The sequence below is a fragment of the Tamandua tetradactyla genome, chromosome 3 (genome assembly GCF_023851605.1).
Source record: "Tamandua tetradactyla isolate mTamTet1 chromosome 3, mTamTet1.pri, whole genome shotgun sequence".
Lineage (NCBI taxonomy): Eukaryota > Metazoa > Chordata > Mammalia > Pilosa > Myrmecophagidae > Tamandua > Tamandua tetradactyla.
In genome coordinates, this window is record NC_135329.1 from 17941024 (window position 1) to 17956248 (window position 15225).

The following is a 15225-nucleotide window of genomic DNA, read 5'->3' on the forward strand; positions in this document are numbered from 1 at the left end:
TTGGAGCTAGAGGGCTCAACCAAAGGGGGACTTCTTTGTCACTGGACAAAGTAAAGATCAAACTGAAATATAAAGGCTGTTATGCTTTACTTATTGCTCATCTTTATGGAATGGGTTATTATTTAGTATGTATGATGCTGGACCCTTAATTGGCAATATTTTCAATTAGTGTTATTCTAGAATATGTTTAATTCTTAAACCCAGCATCCTTAATGATGATTAATCAATGAGTATGATTATCTGGGGACCCAAGGTCATTAAAAAAATTAGAAAGAAAGCATCTATTATATTATCCTCTTTTTCCAGGCAAGAAAATTGAGACTTGAATATGGAAAGTGAGATAACTGTGGTGGAGGTGGAATTAGAACCCAAGTCTTCTAATTCTCAATTATTTCTATTCTATGCCACGTTTGTTGAATATCAGTTACAGTCCCACACTATAGTGTGATTTTCACAGGTTCCTGAATTATATAGATATCTCAAAACAGTATGGCTCCAGACTATTGTGGTTTTGTATGTGTATGGCTATTTTTTCCTTTTCTGTGTTTCCACATTATTACTCTTTAAATTGCTTTGGGGGAAAAAATTCAGGAGATCTGGGCACTGATCCCAATGCTTCTACCAGCTAGATTTGTAACTTTAGCAAGTCAGTTTATTTTTCTACATGTCAGTGTCCCCTGTAAAATGAAAGGGAGGTCAGGGCTAATCTCTGCCCTTGCCATTCTGTAAGAGCATCTTCAGTAATTTCTTGTGTCCTTATTTATGTACATGAACACAGCAACAGCATGATATTTAACTAACCTAAATCAGATGTTGTATTAGTTAGGGTTCTCTAGAGAAACAGAGTCAACAGGAAATATTCATAAATATAAAATTTATAAAAGTGTCTAACGTCACTGTGGGAACATAGCGTCCAAAATCTGTAGGGCAGGCTGTGAAGCTGATGATTCTAATGGAGGGTCTGGGTGAACTCCACAGGAGAGGCTCGCTGGCCCCGAAGGAGGAAGAGAACCTGTCTCTTCTGAATCCTCTGTAAAAGGTTTCCAGTGATTAGATCAAGCATCACTCATTAAAGAAGATACTCCCCATGGCTGATTACAAATGGAATCAGCTGTGGAGGTAGCCGATATGATCATGATCTAATTCTATGAAATGTCCTCATAGCAGAAGACAGGCCAGCACTTGCCCAACCAGACAAACAGTTACCACCACCTGGCCAAGTTGACACATGAACCTGACCATTGCAGATGTTATCCCTGTTTTTTTTCAAAACCCTTTAATAGCTTCCCATTGCACCCGGAATAACATCCAGATTTACCACCATGGCTTAAAAAGTCCTATATAATGTGAACCTTGCATATTGTGCAATGGTATCTCATACTACTCTCCTCATCTCTTACATCATTCTAGCCATACTAGTTTTTCTCTTGTACAAGCCAAGCTCTTGCCAGCCTTAAGGGCTTTGCTCTCATTGTTTCGTCTGACTGACATGCTTTTTCCTCTGATCTGCCTGATAGCTAGCTCGTTGTCATTCAGATCGCAGCTTAAATATCATCTAAGAATCTTCCCTCACCACTGAGTCTAAAGTAGGACCCAAACACTCTGTCTTATAACTCCATTTTAATTCATTGCTTAGCACTGCACATCTATCTGATATTTTTCTTCTAGTCTATTTTTTGTCTCTCCTCTCAAGAATATAAGTTTTGTAAGCCCAGGGATCTTATTTGTTTTGTTTTCTGATGTGTTTTTAGCACCAAAGAGTATCTGGCACATAATAGGCCCTCAGTAAATCTTAGTTTGATGAATGAAGTTTTCAAGTTTCCGAATGTCTGTTTAATGGGGTAAGGTGCATAAGCATTATAATAGCTAACTATTTGATGTCTTTGTTTATTTTTTAATATATTTTTTGGAAATCTTCACACACATACAGCCCATAGATAGTATACAATCAATGGCTCGCAATATCATCACGTAGTTGTGTATTCATCACCATAATTTTTGGAACATTTGCATCACTCCAGAAAAAGAAAAAAAAAAACAGTCATACATCTCATACCTGTTACCCCTCTCTCTCATTGACAGCTAGTATTTCAGGCTACCCAATTTTTTATCCATTATCTCCCTCATTATTTTTTTATTCCTATTTTTGTACTCTTCTTTCCCTGCCCTGGACAAAAGGAGCATCAAACACAAGGTTTTCACAATCATACAGTCACATTGTGAAAGCTACATAGTTACACAATTGTCTTTAAGAATTAAGGCTACTTGAACACAGTTCAACAGTTTCAAGTACCTCCCTCCAGCCACTCCAATACACCATAAACTAAAAAGAGATATCTATATAGTGCATAAGAATAACCTCTCGACTCTATTTGAAATCTCTCAACCAATTAAACTTTATTCTTGTCTCATTTCTCTCTTCCACCTTTTGGTCAAGAAGGCTTTCTCAATCCCGTGATGTGGCGTCCCAGCTCATTCCAAGAGTTCTGTCCCATGTCGCCAGGGAGATTTCCATCCCTGGGAGTCATGTCCCATGTAGTGAGGAGGGTAGTGAGTTCACTTGCCAAGTTGGCTTAGACTCTCTTCGGCCACATCTGAGAAACAAAAGAGGTTCTCTAAGGGTAACTCTTAGGCATAATTATAAGTAAGTGTAGCTTCTCCTTTGTTGGAATAAGTTTCATAGGATGACCCCCCCTAAGATTGAGGGCTCAGCCTGTTGAATTGATTGTCCCCACTGCTTGCAAGAATATCAGGAATTCCCCAGATGAGGAAGTTGAATTTTTCCTCTTTTCTCCCCAGTCAGCCAAGGCGACTTTTCAAATGCTTTCTTATGCTCTGCTTAAATTACTCTGGAGTATGTGGGTGCATCACACTAATCTATACAAACCAACGAGGTCAATCTCACACCCTATTCAAGATTCCATGTAATTATGATGTTCAAATAAACTGACCATACAGGTTAAATTAGATAATGTACTACCCAAAATATAAATTTTGCATCAAATAAATGTCTCTCCCTTTGGTTTCACACAAAAGTTGAAGTTTTAAAACATGGACCATCTCATCATTTACCCTGTATTCTTATCTATCTTGGTCCTATCCAAATCAGCTTCATTCATACCTCTAGTTGAAGTCTGATCACTTTTTCAACTGTTTTAACAGTTGCCATGTGGGGTAATGTTGATTTCCATAGCTTCAGAGCTCTAACTGAGAGTCTCAGGTATCACATAAATATCTGAAGTTTCAGGGAACGACCAGGTTATACACAAATAGTTCAATATCTCAGAATTTAGAAATACTAGTTACAACTCCTGAATATATGTGGCTGCTGTAAGAGCTTACAATCTAGGACCCTTTACTCTAGGCCCCAACCTGATAATCCATGCTCTCGACTTCAATTCTTCAATTTTGTATATTATAGTTAGTCCATTTGAGTGAGGCATGATAATATTTGGCTTCATGGTTTTTTTTTTTACATGGGCAGGCATCGGGAATCAAACCTGGGTTCTCTGGCATGGCAGGCAAGCATTCTTGCCTGCTGAGCCACTGTGGCCCGCCCTTGATGTTTTTTTGATGGCCAAGTTCATGGTTGTCTTCCTAATGATTGAGGCTTCAAGAGCTCTCACTTAGATAAAATCGAACATTACTGTTAGGTCGGGGGAATAAGGGAGGGCTCTGTGGCTGGAATCATGACGTCACTCCAGGACGAGAGGTGAACCGTTAACAGTCAAGGTCCTTGGGCAGCAAACAGCTATTCACGGACATCTAACCACCCGCTGCTCAACCCACTAGCATAATAATCCTTTGTTTAATGTGCCACCCCTTTCATGTCATCACCTGACCCCTGCCCTTAAAAACTGCACTCGCCAAAGCCGGGGCATGAACTCACCTCATAGCGAACACAGCCAATAAAGCATGCTCATTTGCAATCCTTTTGTCTACTTTCCTTTCTCTCAATTGCCTTATATCTTAAAACCTTTCAATTACTAAAGTAACCATGCAACAATTTAGCAGATCCTGCTTGGCTCAATAGCAATTCTGTGTTTAATAAGAAAAGACATAGTTGTTTATTTCATGCAAGGATTCTGAGTTTCACCTATGATACTGAGATAATGCTGTTCTTTCTTTGTAGTCCATCTGCTGCAAGAAAATTTGTAGAGGAAGGAATTAAAACATTAGAAGGTAAGTATGTACCATAGGTCACTGCTTCCAGGATAAATATAGTCCTGAAGGACCAGTAATGCCTGACAAACTTTCTCACTCGTAGATAGAAAATAAGATTTCCTTTTTAACTCTGAAATGGAAAGTAGATATAGGGTGTAGTTTCTTTTATCATTTTAAAAATTTTTAGAAGAAAAGAAAGGCAAGAAGTGACTTCTTGGTTAAAAGGTAATGAAGAAGTTATTTGCAGATTTTTTAAGATTCAAATTTCCTTTGTTTCTTTAATAAAATTTTGGACAACAGGTCAGCCTTAAAAACTAAGTTTCATATATTGGGAAAGTTACCCTGAGAGGTTGTAGACTCTTTCAAATAAATGATAAAAATAGAGCTTAAATCAAGGCATTATAAAATATTTTCCTTAAACTTAATATGGGCTGCCCTTTAAATATAATTTACTTATTATTGCTTTTCAATGGAATATTCCATGTATATGGATTCATACACTACATCTGTGGCATCTGAGTTTTAATAATTGTGGGTTCAACTATTTGCAGGCAACCAAAATATCTAGATGGACAGGATTTAGAGACTGATCTGGTTTGAATCCCATCTCTACCACTTTATTAGATGGGTGACTTTGCTGCTTTAATTTTTTTAGTCACAAAATGGGAATCATAATTTTTGCCTCCTACAATTTAATGCAATAATGTATGTAAAGCACTTAACACAGTGTTTGGTACTTAGTAAATACTTAAAAATGGTAACTGGCTCTTAAGAATATGTTTAGTTAGTAGTCGTGGTACTAGTCAAGAATTTGTGTGAGTCGTAGGACTAGAGAATGAACTAAAAATCTGCATCTCAAACAGGGTTTTGCTTTTCTGCTTGTGGCATGTATAGTTTATCTGAGTGAAATGATATGCTAAAGAGGTCAAGGATTTGTGGGTCTCTCAAAGTATTCAGTTGTATCTCTTGGATAGTCAATTACAAGAAATAAAAAACTTAAATTGTCTGATCCACATTTATACAATAATTATCTGTTTATGTATTCAGTCATATACTTCAGTGTTTTTGTACACACAATTATGAGAAATATTGAGTACTTCATGTATCATGGAGATGCTTATTTTTCATCTTCAGAGGAAATTTATATGTTTGTGAGTATAAAGATGATTATTAGCAGTTGCTTTTGAAGTATTCTTATCTTACTGTTTCTTTAACAAGTCTCATTTCTGTACGTGTGGCTCATGCCCAATAAAGGAAGGAACTAAGTCACTTTTAGACTTAAGATATGATGTTATAACTGATTTTTTAATTAAAAATGAAGACAACACCTTTCCTTTCAACAGAATATTTAACACCTTATTTACACAGATATTCAGTAAATACTACCGAATGAATGAGAGAATAAAAGACTTATAAATAAACTTAGTCATAAAACATTATTCAGAAGTTTTGATTGCTACTGCTTTTATTAACAGTAAATTAAGAAATAAAGATTCTTACCAAGATGCTTTTTGATATAGTCAGTGAAATTTGCCATGATCCTGTTATGTTTTATCTATTTTTTTGTAACTAAAATGTAAAATTTTGATTAAATATATAAAAATGATCATGAAATCAGAAGTTTTTCTACATTGATTTAGAGTCACTTCCATCTAGTTCTTAGTATCTGAAACTTTTTTCTCATTGTCTTTTTAATTTTTTTTTACTTTGCCACTATTCCTTTTTATTTTTTTATTTATTGGTATGGGCAGGCTCCAGAAATCAAACCTGGGTCTCTGAGAACTCTTGCCTGCTGAGTCACCATGGCCCACCCCCTCTCATTGTCTTTTTAAAGTTCTTTCAGTAATTGTTTTCCTAGGCATTTCTTAATAAAAAGGGTCACTATATTTAGAATGTTTTCCAAAAAATGTGTAAATTAAGATCTCAATTTTTTATTTATCTTCTACACAGATCTTAGAAAAAATGAAGATAAATTGAATCATCATCAGCGAATTGGGCTGAGGTAATAAGATAGGAAATTTTCTTTGGGCACTTGATGCTAATAAAAATTAAAATTTTTATAGTCCTTTCATGTATCATAGTAATTTCAGAGTTAGCTAAATATAACCAGTTTTCTATTCAGAAATGCTAAATTTGTGGTGGGCTTTCGTAAAGTATATGTCTGCATACACATGTTTATTATTGCTTTTTAGCTTGTTTGCTTATTTGGAGGATTTCCTACGTGCTCTCTCTTTTTTATTTTTTTTATGGAGATGATATTCACATACCATACAGTCCATCCAAAGTATACAGTGGCTCACAATAGTTTTCTATTTATCACTCTGATCATTTTTAGAACATATGTATCACTCCAAAAAAAGAAATAGAAAGGAAAAAAGAAAAACCCCATACATCCCATACATCCCTCTTACTTACCACTAGAATTGCAGTCTACCCATTTTTTTATCCCTTATAACCCCCCTATTATTTATTTGCCTTATTTTTTTACTCATCTATCCATACCCTGGATAAAGGGAATGTCAGCCACAAGGTTTTCACAGTCACATAGTCACATTGTAAAAGCTATATAGTTACACAATTGTCTCCAAGAATCAAGGCTACTGGAATATAGTTAAACAGTTTCAGGTATTTCCTTCTAGCTGTTCTAATCCGCTAAAAGCTGAAAAGGGATATCTATATAATGCATAAGGATAACCTCCAGGATAACCTCTTGACTCTATTTGAAATCTCTCAGCCACTGAAACTATTTTGTCTCATTTCCATCTTCCCCCTTTTGCTCAAGAAGGCTCTCTCAATCCCATGACGCCGGGTCCAGGCTCATCCCTGGGAATCCTGTCCCACATTGCCAGGGAGATTTACACACCTAAGAGTCATGTCCCACATAGTGGAGGAAGGCAGTGAGTTCATGAGTTTGTCCATGAGACAGAGGCCACATCTGAATAACAAAAGATGTTCTCTGGGAGTGATTCTTTTTTAAGTAAGCTCAGCTTCTCCTTTGCAGTAATAATTTAGGGTGATCCTCAAGTTTGAGGTCTCAGTCTATTAAATTTGTAGTTTCCAATGCTTGCGAGAGTCAAGAATTTCAAAGTTGGTGAAGTTGAATATTTACTCCTTTCTCCCCAGTTCACTATTTACTCCTTTCTCCCCAGTTCACAAGGGGCTCTGCAAATTCTTTTGTATTCTCTACCCAAAGTACTCTGGGATGTATCGGGGCATCATGCTAACCTGTACAAACCAACAAAATTTCACTCCCTATTCAAGATTCCATGTAATTATGCTGTTTGAATAAACTGACCATAAAGTTAAATTGGATAATGCACTACCAAAAGTAGAATTTTCCTGCAATCTCTTGACTTTAGTGAGGCACTTCATGTCAAAATACATAGGACTGGTGCGTTAGTCAGTCAGCTCATGTTTATTTGGTGCTTACAATGTACAAAACACTGCACTAGGTATGGGGTAAGAGTATAAAGTAGTTCAGTGTAGCTCTTATGAAAAGCTAAATTTTTTTTAAGTAAAAAAAAAAAAAAAACCCAAAACCTAAGTAATGGTATAGGAATAACTAGTAATCATGCTTTTATATCAACATCAGTAATTATTTTGTGTCTCAGATATAATTTGGGAATTTCCTTTCTCATTTGTTCATTATAATGCATTGTACATAAGATTTTATGTATTTCCCATAATCTTACATAGTTTTGTTTTACAGTTTAGTCCCAATAACCTTTTGAACTTTCCTGCTTATGCTTACCATAATATTTTTAAACTTAAATTGCCTTTCCAAAATTTTGAGCCAGTAAGAGATCAAGATGGTGTGGTTGTCACTTTCCTTGCATTCACATAGTAAGTGGAGGTCTTCTCAAGAACCTGGTGGCTTTGAGAATTGGTTTTGAACTAGTGCTTTTGAGGCATCATTCTCAGACATATTCTTAGATATTATTTCATGCTGAGATAATATTTTTTAACCACTTTATCAAGATATAATTCACATAACTGTATAATTCACATTTAAAGTGTACAATTCATTCGTTTTTAGTATATTCACAGAGTTGTGTAACAACCACTACTGTCAATTTTAGGACATCTTCATCACCCCAGAAAGAAATCCTGTACCATTAACAATCACTCCCCAGTTCCACTAATTTAGGTCTCTATATATTTACCTATTCTGCACATTTCATATAAATTCAGTCATTTCATGTGTGGTCTTTTGTGACTGAATTCTTTTACTTAGCTACGTTTTCAAGGTTCATCACTGTGGTAGGCTAATTTTTTAAAATATAATAATTTTGTAGGATTTAAGAGCAGTAAACTGTAATTCCTGGACTTGCCATTAGAGAGCAGTGTAGTTTGGCAATATACATTAACTTAAATATTTACTCTTTCTTGGAATGTGAATGTGAAGTTTATATATAAATAAATATAGATTTGTAGTCTCTGGAATGTTACGAAGGATGACACTTAAGAATTTTGATCCAAGATAAGGAATAAGGAATAAATCTTCCCTCCCCAATCTTATTGTTTTAATGAATTCTAGTCTTAATTTTTGAGTGATCTACTAGAATAAGGACATTTGTTATAGTAGGAAATTTGTAAGGAAACTTAAAGTTTACAAAAATCTTTTGTCTACTTATCTGTCTTTATAGATATTTTGAGGACTTTGAAAAAAGAATCCCTCGTGATGAGATGTTACAAATGCAAGTAAGAGTGTGCTGAATTATATTCTTTGATTAGAATTGAGAAAGTCATCTGGGGAGAAGTCACGCTTGGATTGCTGACCTACATTTTTCTTCTGCTAGGATATTGTACTAAGTGAAGTTAAAAAAGTGGATTCTGAATATATTGCTACAGTCTGTGGCAGTTTTAGAAGAGGTAAAGTACTTCCTAATGTTATGTTATTTCTGCCTTGACATTAACATTGCCTAATGTATACAAAAGGCATAGATCAGAAAGATGTCGTTTGTGTTACTTCATTGACTCACTAAGACTCTGTAGTATTAGCTAAGTTTATTTGTTTATAGATGGGAATCTGTTATTAAAAATCGGAGGTAGTTCATCCTGATTTTATTTTTCAACAATATTGTAATATCTAGTTTTACCAAATTTATAAAATAATTTTACATATATCAAAATCCTAATACTGGTTGTCTTTGGCTAGCTGCTTCTGAAGTGATTGGTTTTTACTTTTTTTCCAAGTTTTCTATAATGGATCCAATAATGATGTCTCAGCAGCACCAGTTTAAAACCAATTCTCACAGCCACCAGGTTCTTGAGAACACCTCCACTTACTACTACGTGAATGCAAGGAAAGTGAGAACCACACCATCTTGGTCTCTTACTGGCTCAGAATTTGGGAAGAGTAGTATAGGTTTTAAAATGCCAACTTTTAAAACTGGAATAGAAAAACTTTATTTAAAACTCTTTAGAATGGGTACCTGACCAACTCTCTGAGCCAACTGTGGAGTTTTGCATAGGATATAGGTGATGAGTTATCAGAAATACTCTAAGTAGCTGCTGTATGTATCCTGAGTTGAGGAGAGGAAAGGACTATTTCCATAATTCCTGACATATACAGAAAGAACTTTGGATTGGAGTCAAAAAGTCTGGGGCCAGATCTGAGGTCAAATCGACTACCACTGTTTGATTTTAGGTACCTGTCTTTCCAAATCCTAGTTTCCACATTTGTTCAAGTATGTCTGTGTGTCAGAAATACCTAGGAAACTTTAAAAAAACTTACAGATTGCTGTACCCTTCTTCAAACCAACTAAATAAGAATCTCCTTGGGTGGGACCTTAGAATCTGTATTTTTGTAGGATAGAGTTTGATGCACAGCAAGCCAGATGCATTCTCAGTGAAATATGACAACTTCCTGGATTTATTTGTTTATATTTATAATTATATTTTATTTTCTATTATTGAATGGGTTATGTGGTTATATATTTCAATATAAAAAGGTATATGCTAAGAATTCTCACTTCCATCCTGTTCTCATTCACTCTATCCAGCCTCTCCTACCATTGTCTCATTGTAAGAACTTATGTGTTCTTCCAGTGTTTCTGCATATAGAGACAACTAAATATGAGTGTGTATTCTTGGTTCCCCTCTTCCCCTTCCCTTTCTTGCACAGTGGTAACATACTGTATATGTAATAACCAACCTTCTTTTTTTTTTTCTGAATAAACATTCTTGAAATCTTTCCGTATCAGTATGTAGAAAGCTGCCTTATTTTCTTTTACAACTGCATTCTATTCCCTTGTATGGATGTACCATACTTTATTCAGTTCCATGTTGGTGGATATGTGGGTAGATAAGTGGTGAAAGGTATTCAGCTTTTAGGAGAAAGAACCAAATGAGAAGAAAAGAAGTTGATAGAATTTTCTTTGTTAAAATAGTTTCCAGGGGTATCCTGGGATAGGGCCTATTCAATCTAGTTTTCTTTTTATTTAAATATGTTGTTAACGAATATTGATGAATAAATATTGATGAATCAGTTGATGAATCAATTGATGATCTGGAGACACTACAAGAACTTCAGTCACCAAAAGCATATTTTGTATATATTGTTCTTTTCAAAATGGAAAGAGAGGAGAGGAAAAAAGGGATTATTTTATGCCAACTGTGTGCCAGGCACTATGCTAGATACTTATTCATATGTCCTTTTTTAAGTGCTTAACAGCCTATGAAATAGTTTTCAGGCAAGGAACTGAGATCTAGTGGAATACAGTGCTTACTTACAATACTGAAAAAAAACATTTAAAGTAAAAAAAAAAAATCCCCCTAAAGTGAGACAAATTTCATAGTACATACTAAAAGAAAGGTTTGATCAGCTTTTTATAACTTACCAAAAGATGGATAGTTGTAGAACTGGGGCTGTGAACCGAAGTCTGACTTTTAACAGATTCCAGCACCCCTTCCTAACAAAAACCCTTAGAAAAGTGGGAGTAGAAGGAAATTTCCTCAACATGATAAAAAAACATATGTGAAAAATCCATAGCTAGTATCGTAATGATGAAAGACTGAAAACTTTCCCTGTAAGATCAGGAACAAGGGACAAGGATGCCGACTGTCATCGCTGTTATTCTACATTGTACTGGAATCTCTAACCAGGGCAGTTGGGCAAGAAAAAGAAAGACAAGGCATCTCAATTGGAAAGGAAGAAGTAAAACCTTTCCCTATTTGTAGATGACATGATTCTATATATAGATAATGTTGAAAAATCTACAACAAAGCTACTAGAGATATTAAACAAATTTAGCAAAGTGGTGGGTACAAAATCAACATGCAAAAATCAGTAGTGTTTCTTTACACTAGTCATGAACAATCTGAAGAGAAAATCAAGAAAAAATTCATTTAAATAGCAACCAAAAGAATCAAATATCTAGGAATAAATCTAACCAAGGATGTAAAGACTTATACATGGAAAACTATGAAACTGCAAAAACGAATCAAAGAAGATCTACATAATAGAAGGACATTCTGTGTTCATGGGTTGGAAGATTAAGTATTGTTTAGATGTCAGTTCTACCCAAAGTGATTTACAGATTCAACACAACCCCAATCAAAATTCCAACAGCCTTCCCTGCAGAAATGGAAAAACCAAACATCAAATTTATTCAGAAGGGAAGGGATGCCAAATAGCCAAAGCCATCTCGAAAGAGAAGAATGAAGTTGAAGGATTCACACTTTCCAATTTAAAAACTTGTATCAAAACTACAATAATCAAGACAGCAACGTACATGGACAGACATATAGACCAATGGAACCAAATTGAGAGTTCAGAAATATACCCTCATATCTATAGCCAATTGATTGGGTGTTAAGTCCACTCAGTGGGGAAAGAGTAGTCTCTTCAACAGAGACTGGTGTTGTCTCTGGTGCTAGGAAAACTGGATGCTAACATGCAAAAGAATGAAGGTGGATTCCAACTTCATGCCATATACAAAACAACTCAAAATGAATCGAAGATCTAAATATGAAACCAAAACCTAAAACTCTTGAAGAAAGCATAGGGAAGCATCTCCTGGACCTTGTGTTAGGCTGCAGTTTCCTAGACCATACACTAAAAGTATGAGAAACAACAACAACAAAAAAAATTAAGGGGACTTCATCAAAATTAAAAGCATGTGTATATAAAAGCACTTCATCATGACAGTAAAAAACAACCCACAGAATGAGACAGTAAAAGTCAACCTATAGAATGAGAGAAAATATTTGGAAATCACATGTATCTATAAGAGAATTCACATATCTAACATATCTAATATCTAATATTTCCAAAAAGTATTTGGAAACCACATATCCGATAAAGGTTTAATATCCAGAATATATAAAGAGACCCTACAACTCAAAAAAGGACAAACAACCCAATTAAAAATGGGCAAAAGACTTGAATAGACATTTTTCCCAAGAAGATATCCAAATGGCTAATAAGCACATGAAAAAATGCTCAACATCTTTAGTCATTAGGGAGATGCAAATCAAAACCACAGTGAGATACTGTTTCTCACCTGTGCTGGTTTGAAGTGATGTACGTACCCTAGAAAAGCCATATTTTAATCCTAATCCTATTTTGTAAAGGCAGCCGTTTCTTCTAATCCCTACTAAGCATTGCATGTTTAAAACTGTAATTAGATCATCTCCCTGGAGATGTGATTTAATCAAGTGTGGTTGTTAAAATGGATTAGGTTGAGATGTGTCTCCACCCATTTGGGTGGGTTTTAATTAGTTTACTGGAATCCTGTAAAAGAGGAAACATTTTGGAGAAGAGGAGATTCAGAGAGAGCAGAGCAGAACGACATAGCCACGAGAAGCAGAGTCCACCAGCCAGCAACTTTTGGAGATGAAGAAGGAAAATGCCTCCCGGGAAGCCTCATGAAACTGGAAGCCAGGAGAAGAAGCTAGCAGATGACACAATGTTCACCATGTGCCCTTCCAGATGAGAGAAGAACCCTACCATGTTCACCATGTGCCTTTCCAGATGAACACAGAGAGGATCTCTGTGTTCGCCATGTGACCTTCCACTTGAGAGAATCCCTGAACTTCATTTGCCTTCTTGAACCAAGGTATCTTTTTTCTGGATGCCTTTGATTGGACATTTCTATAGACTTGCTTTAATTGGGACATTGTCTTGTCCTTAGAACTGTAAACTAGCAACTTATTAAATTCCCCTTTTTAAAAGCCATTATGTTTCTGGAATATTGCATTCTGGCAGCTAGCAAACTAGAACAACACCCATTAGAATGGTTTAAAAATGGAAAATTATAACCATTGGAGTCGATGAGGAGAAATAGGAGCATTAGTTCATTATTGGTGGATATGTAAAATGATATAGACACTGTGGAAAACAGTATGGAGGTTCCTCAGAAGGTTAAGTATAGAACAGTTATATACCCAAAAGAATTTAAAAAGGTACTCAAACAGTTATACTGATGTTCATAGTGGCATTATTCACAACACCAAAAGATGGGAGCATTCCAAGTTGTCCATCAGGAGATGAAATGTGGACTATACATACAATGGAATATTCAGCTGTAAAAAATGAACTTCTGATACATATGACAACATTGATGATCCTTGAGGACATCATGTTGAGTGAAATAAGCTGGACACAAAATGACAAATATTGTATGATCTCACTGATATGAAATAATTGCAGTAAGCAAATTTATAGACTAGAAACTAGAATACAAGTTACCAGGAGCCAGGATGTGGGTAAAGAATGGATAGATAATGCTTAACTGTTACAGTGTTTGTTTGGAGTGATGGAAAAGTTTTGGTAATGAATGTTGGTGATGGTAGCACAACATTTGTGAATGTGATTACCACTGAATTATATGTTTGAATGTGATTAAATGGGACATTTTAAGTTGCGTATATATTAAAAGAATAAAATTAAAAAAAATAGTACATACAAGCAAACAGTTGAATACTAGTGTAAGCTATGGACTATAGTCAATGGTACAATTATAATTATTTTGTTTCATCAATTGTAACAAAGGTACCACGCAATGCAAAGTATTAATCATAGGGAAAAATTGTGTGTGTGTGTGTGGGAAATATATGGGAACTCTGTATTTTCTGCATGATTTTTCTATAAACCTATAATTTCTCTAATAAAAATTTTTTTAAAATCCCAAGTCATTACAAAGTGCCATGTCCTTATCCGTGGCACCATAATAGTAATTTTTATCAATATTTATTAAATGAGTTCAATCATAAGAATTGATGTGTTTCCTTATTAACCATTACAAAGCTAGAGCTTATTGTTTAATTTGGTATTTTCAGATATATTGTTGTTCATGATTGGGATTTAAAGATATTTTTAGATATTGTTCTTATTCAGTATTGAGTACTTAGGTGCATTTTTAGTACATTAAATTAACCAGTTGTTTGCATTGTATATCTAATGCCGAATACTGTTGTCACAGATTCTGCTGTTTCATCAATACACCTGAATAGTTGGACAGAGTTGAAATCTTTTAACTAATTATGAACATGAAGCACAGTGAAATAGAAAGTTAGGCTGTAAGAAGTAAGGATCTCCTGTGTGTGTTATCAACTTGGTTCTGTGTTTCCCTAAGTGATACATTTACATGGAGAATTTAAAACATATTCTTTGTTTTCATAGGTGCCGAGTCCAGTGGGGACATGGATGTTCTTCTCACCCATCCAAGCTTTACCTCTGAGTCGACCAAACAGGTACCTCATAATTTATTAATCAGATGTGATCCATCTTTCATAGCAGTATCATCTTGTAAATGCCAGTTGGATATTTTCAGAATAAGTTTTTGTTTTAATGCCTCTGAAAGTCAGTTGAAGTGTTTTGATGAACAGCAAAGTGAGTTGTTGAAAGGAATATACATTGTTTTCCCCTCAAGAAACTGGGAGAAAGTCTAATATATGAAGGAGATAAAATTTAGTAAAATATTCTTAGGATTATTTACCTAGCCTAGATATTTTGGAAATATTCAGTGTAATAGTCACATTTTCATTAGAAGAATATTTTTCTCTTAAAATATATAGTATTCAGAAACTATACCACTATTTAAAAGCTTACAGAGA

General features: G+C 35.0%; 1 protein-coding gene across 4 annotated transcripts in view; it reads left to right on the forward strand.

The window, feature by feature from the left end:
- The window catches only part of POLB (DNA polymerase beta), a 54630-nt gene that overhangs the window by 31447 nt on the left and 7958 nt on the right, over window positions 1-15225 (forward strand). For all 4 annotated transcript variants that reach the window (XR_013172370.1, XR_013172371.1, XM_077152606.1 and 1 more), the window contains exons 6-10: window positions 4133-4182; window positions 6115-6166; window positions 8811-8865; window positions 8964-9036; window positions 14792-14862. Coding sequence is in view for 2 of the 4 variants with exons in the window: in XM_077152606.1 (XP_077008721.1) it covers window positions 4133-4182; window positions 6115-6166; window positions 8811-8865; window positions 8964-9036; window positions 14792-14862 (301 nt within the window). In the remaining 2 variants the exon portion in view is untranslated. The remainder of the gene's footprint in view (window positions 1-4132; window positions 4183-6114; window positions 6167-8810; window positions 8866-8963; window positions 9037-14791; window positions 14863-15225) is intronic.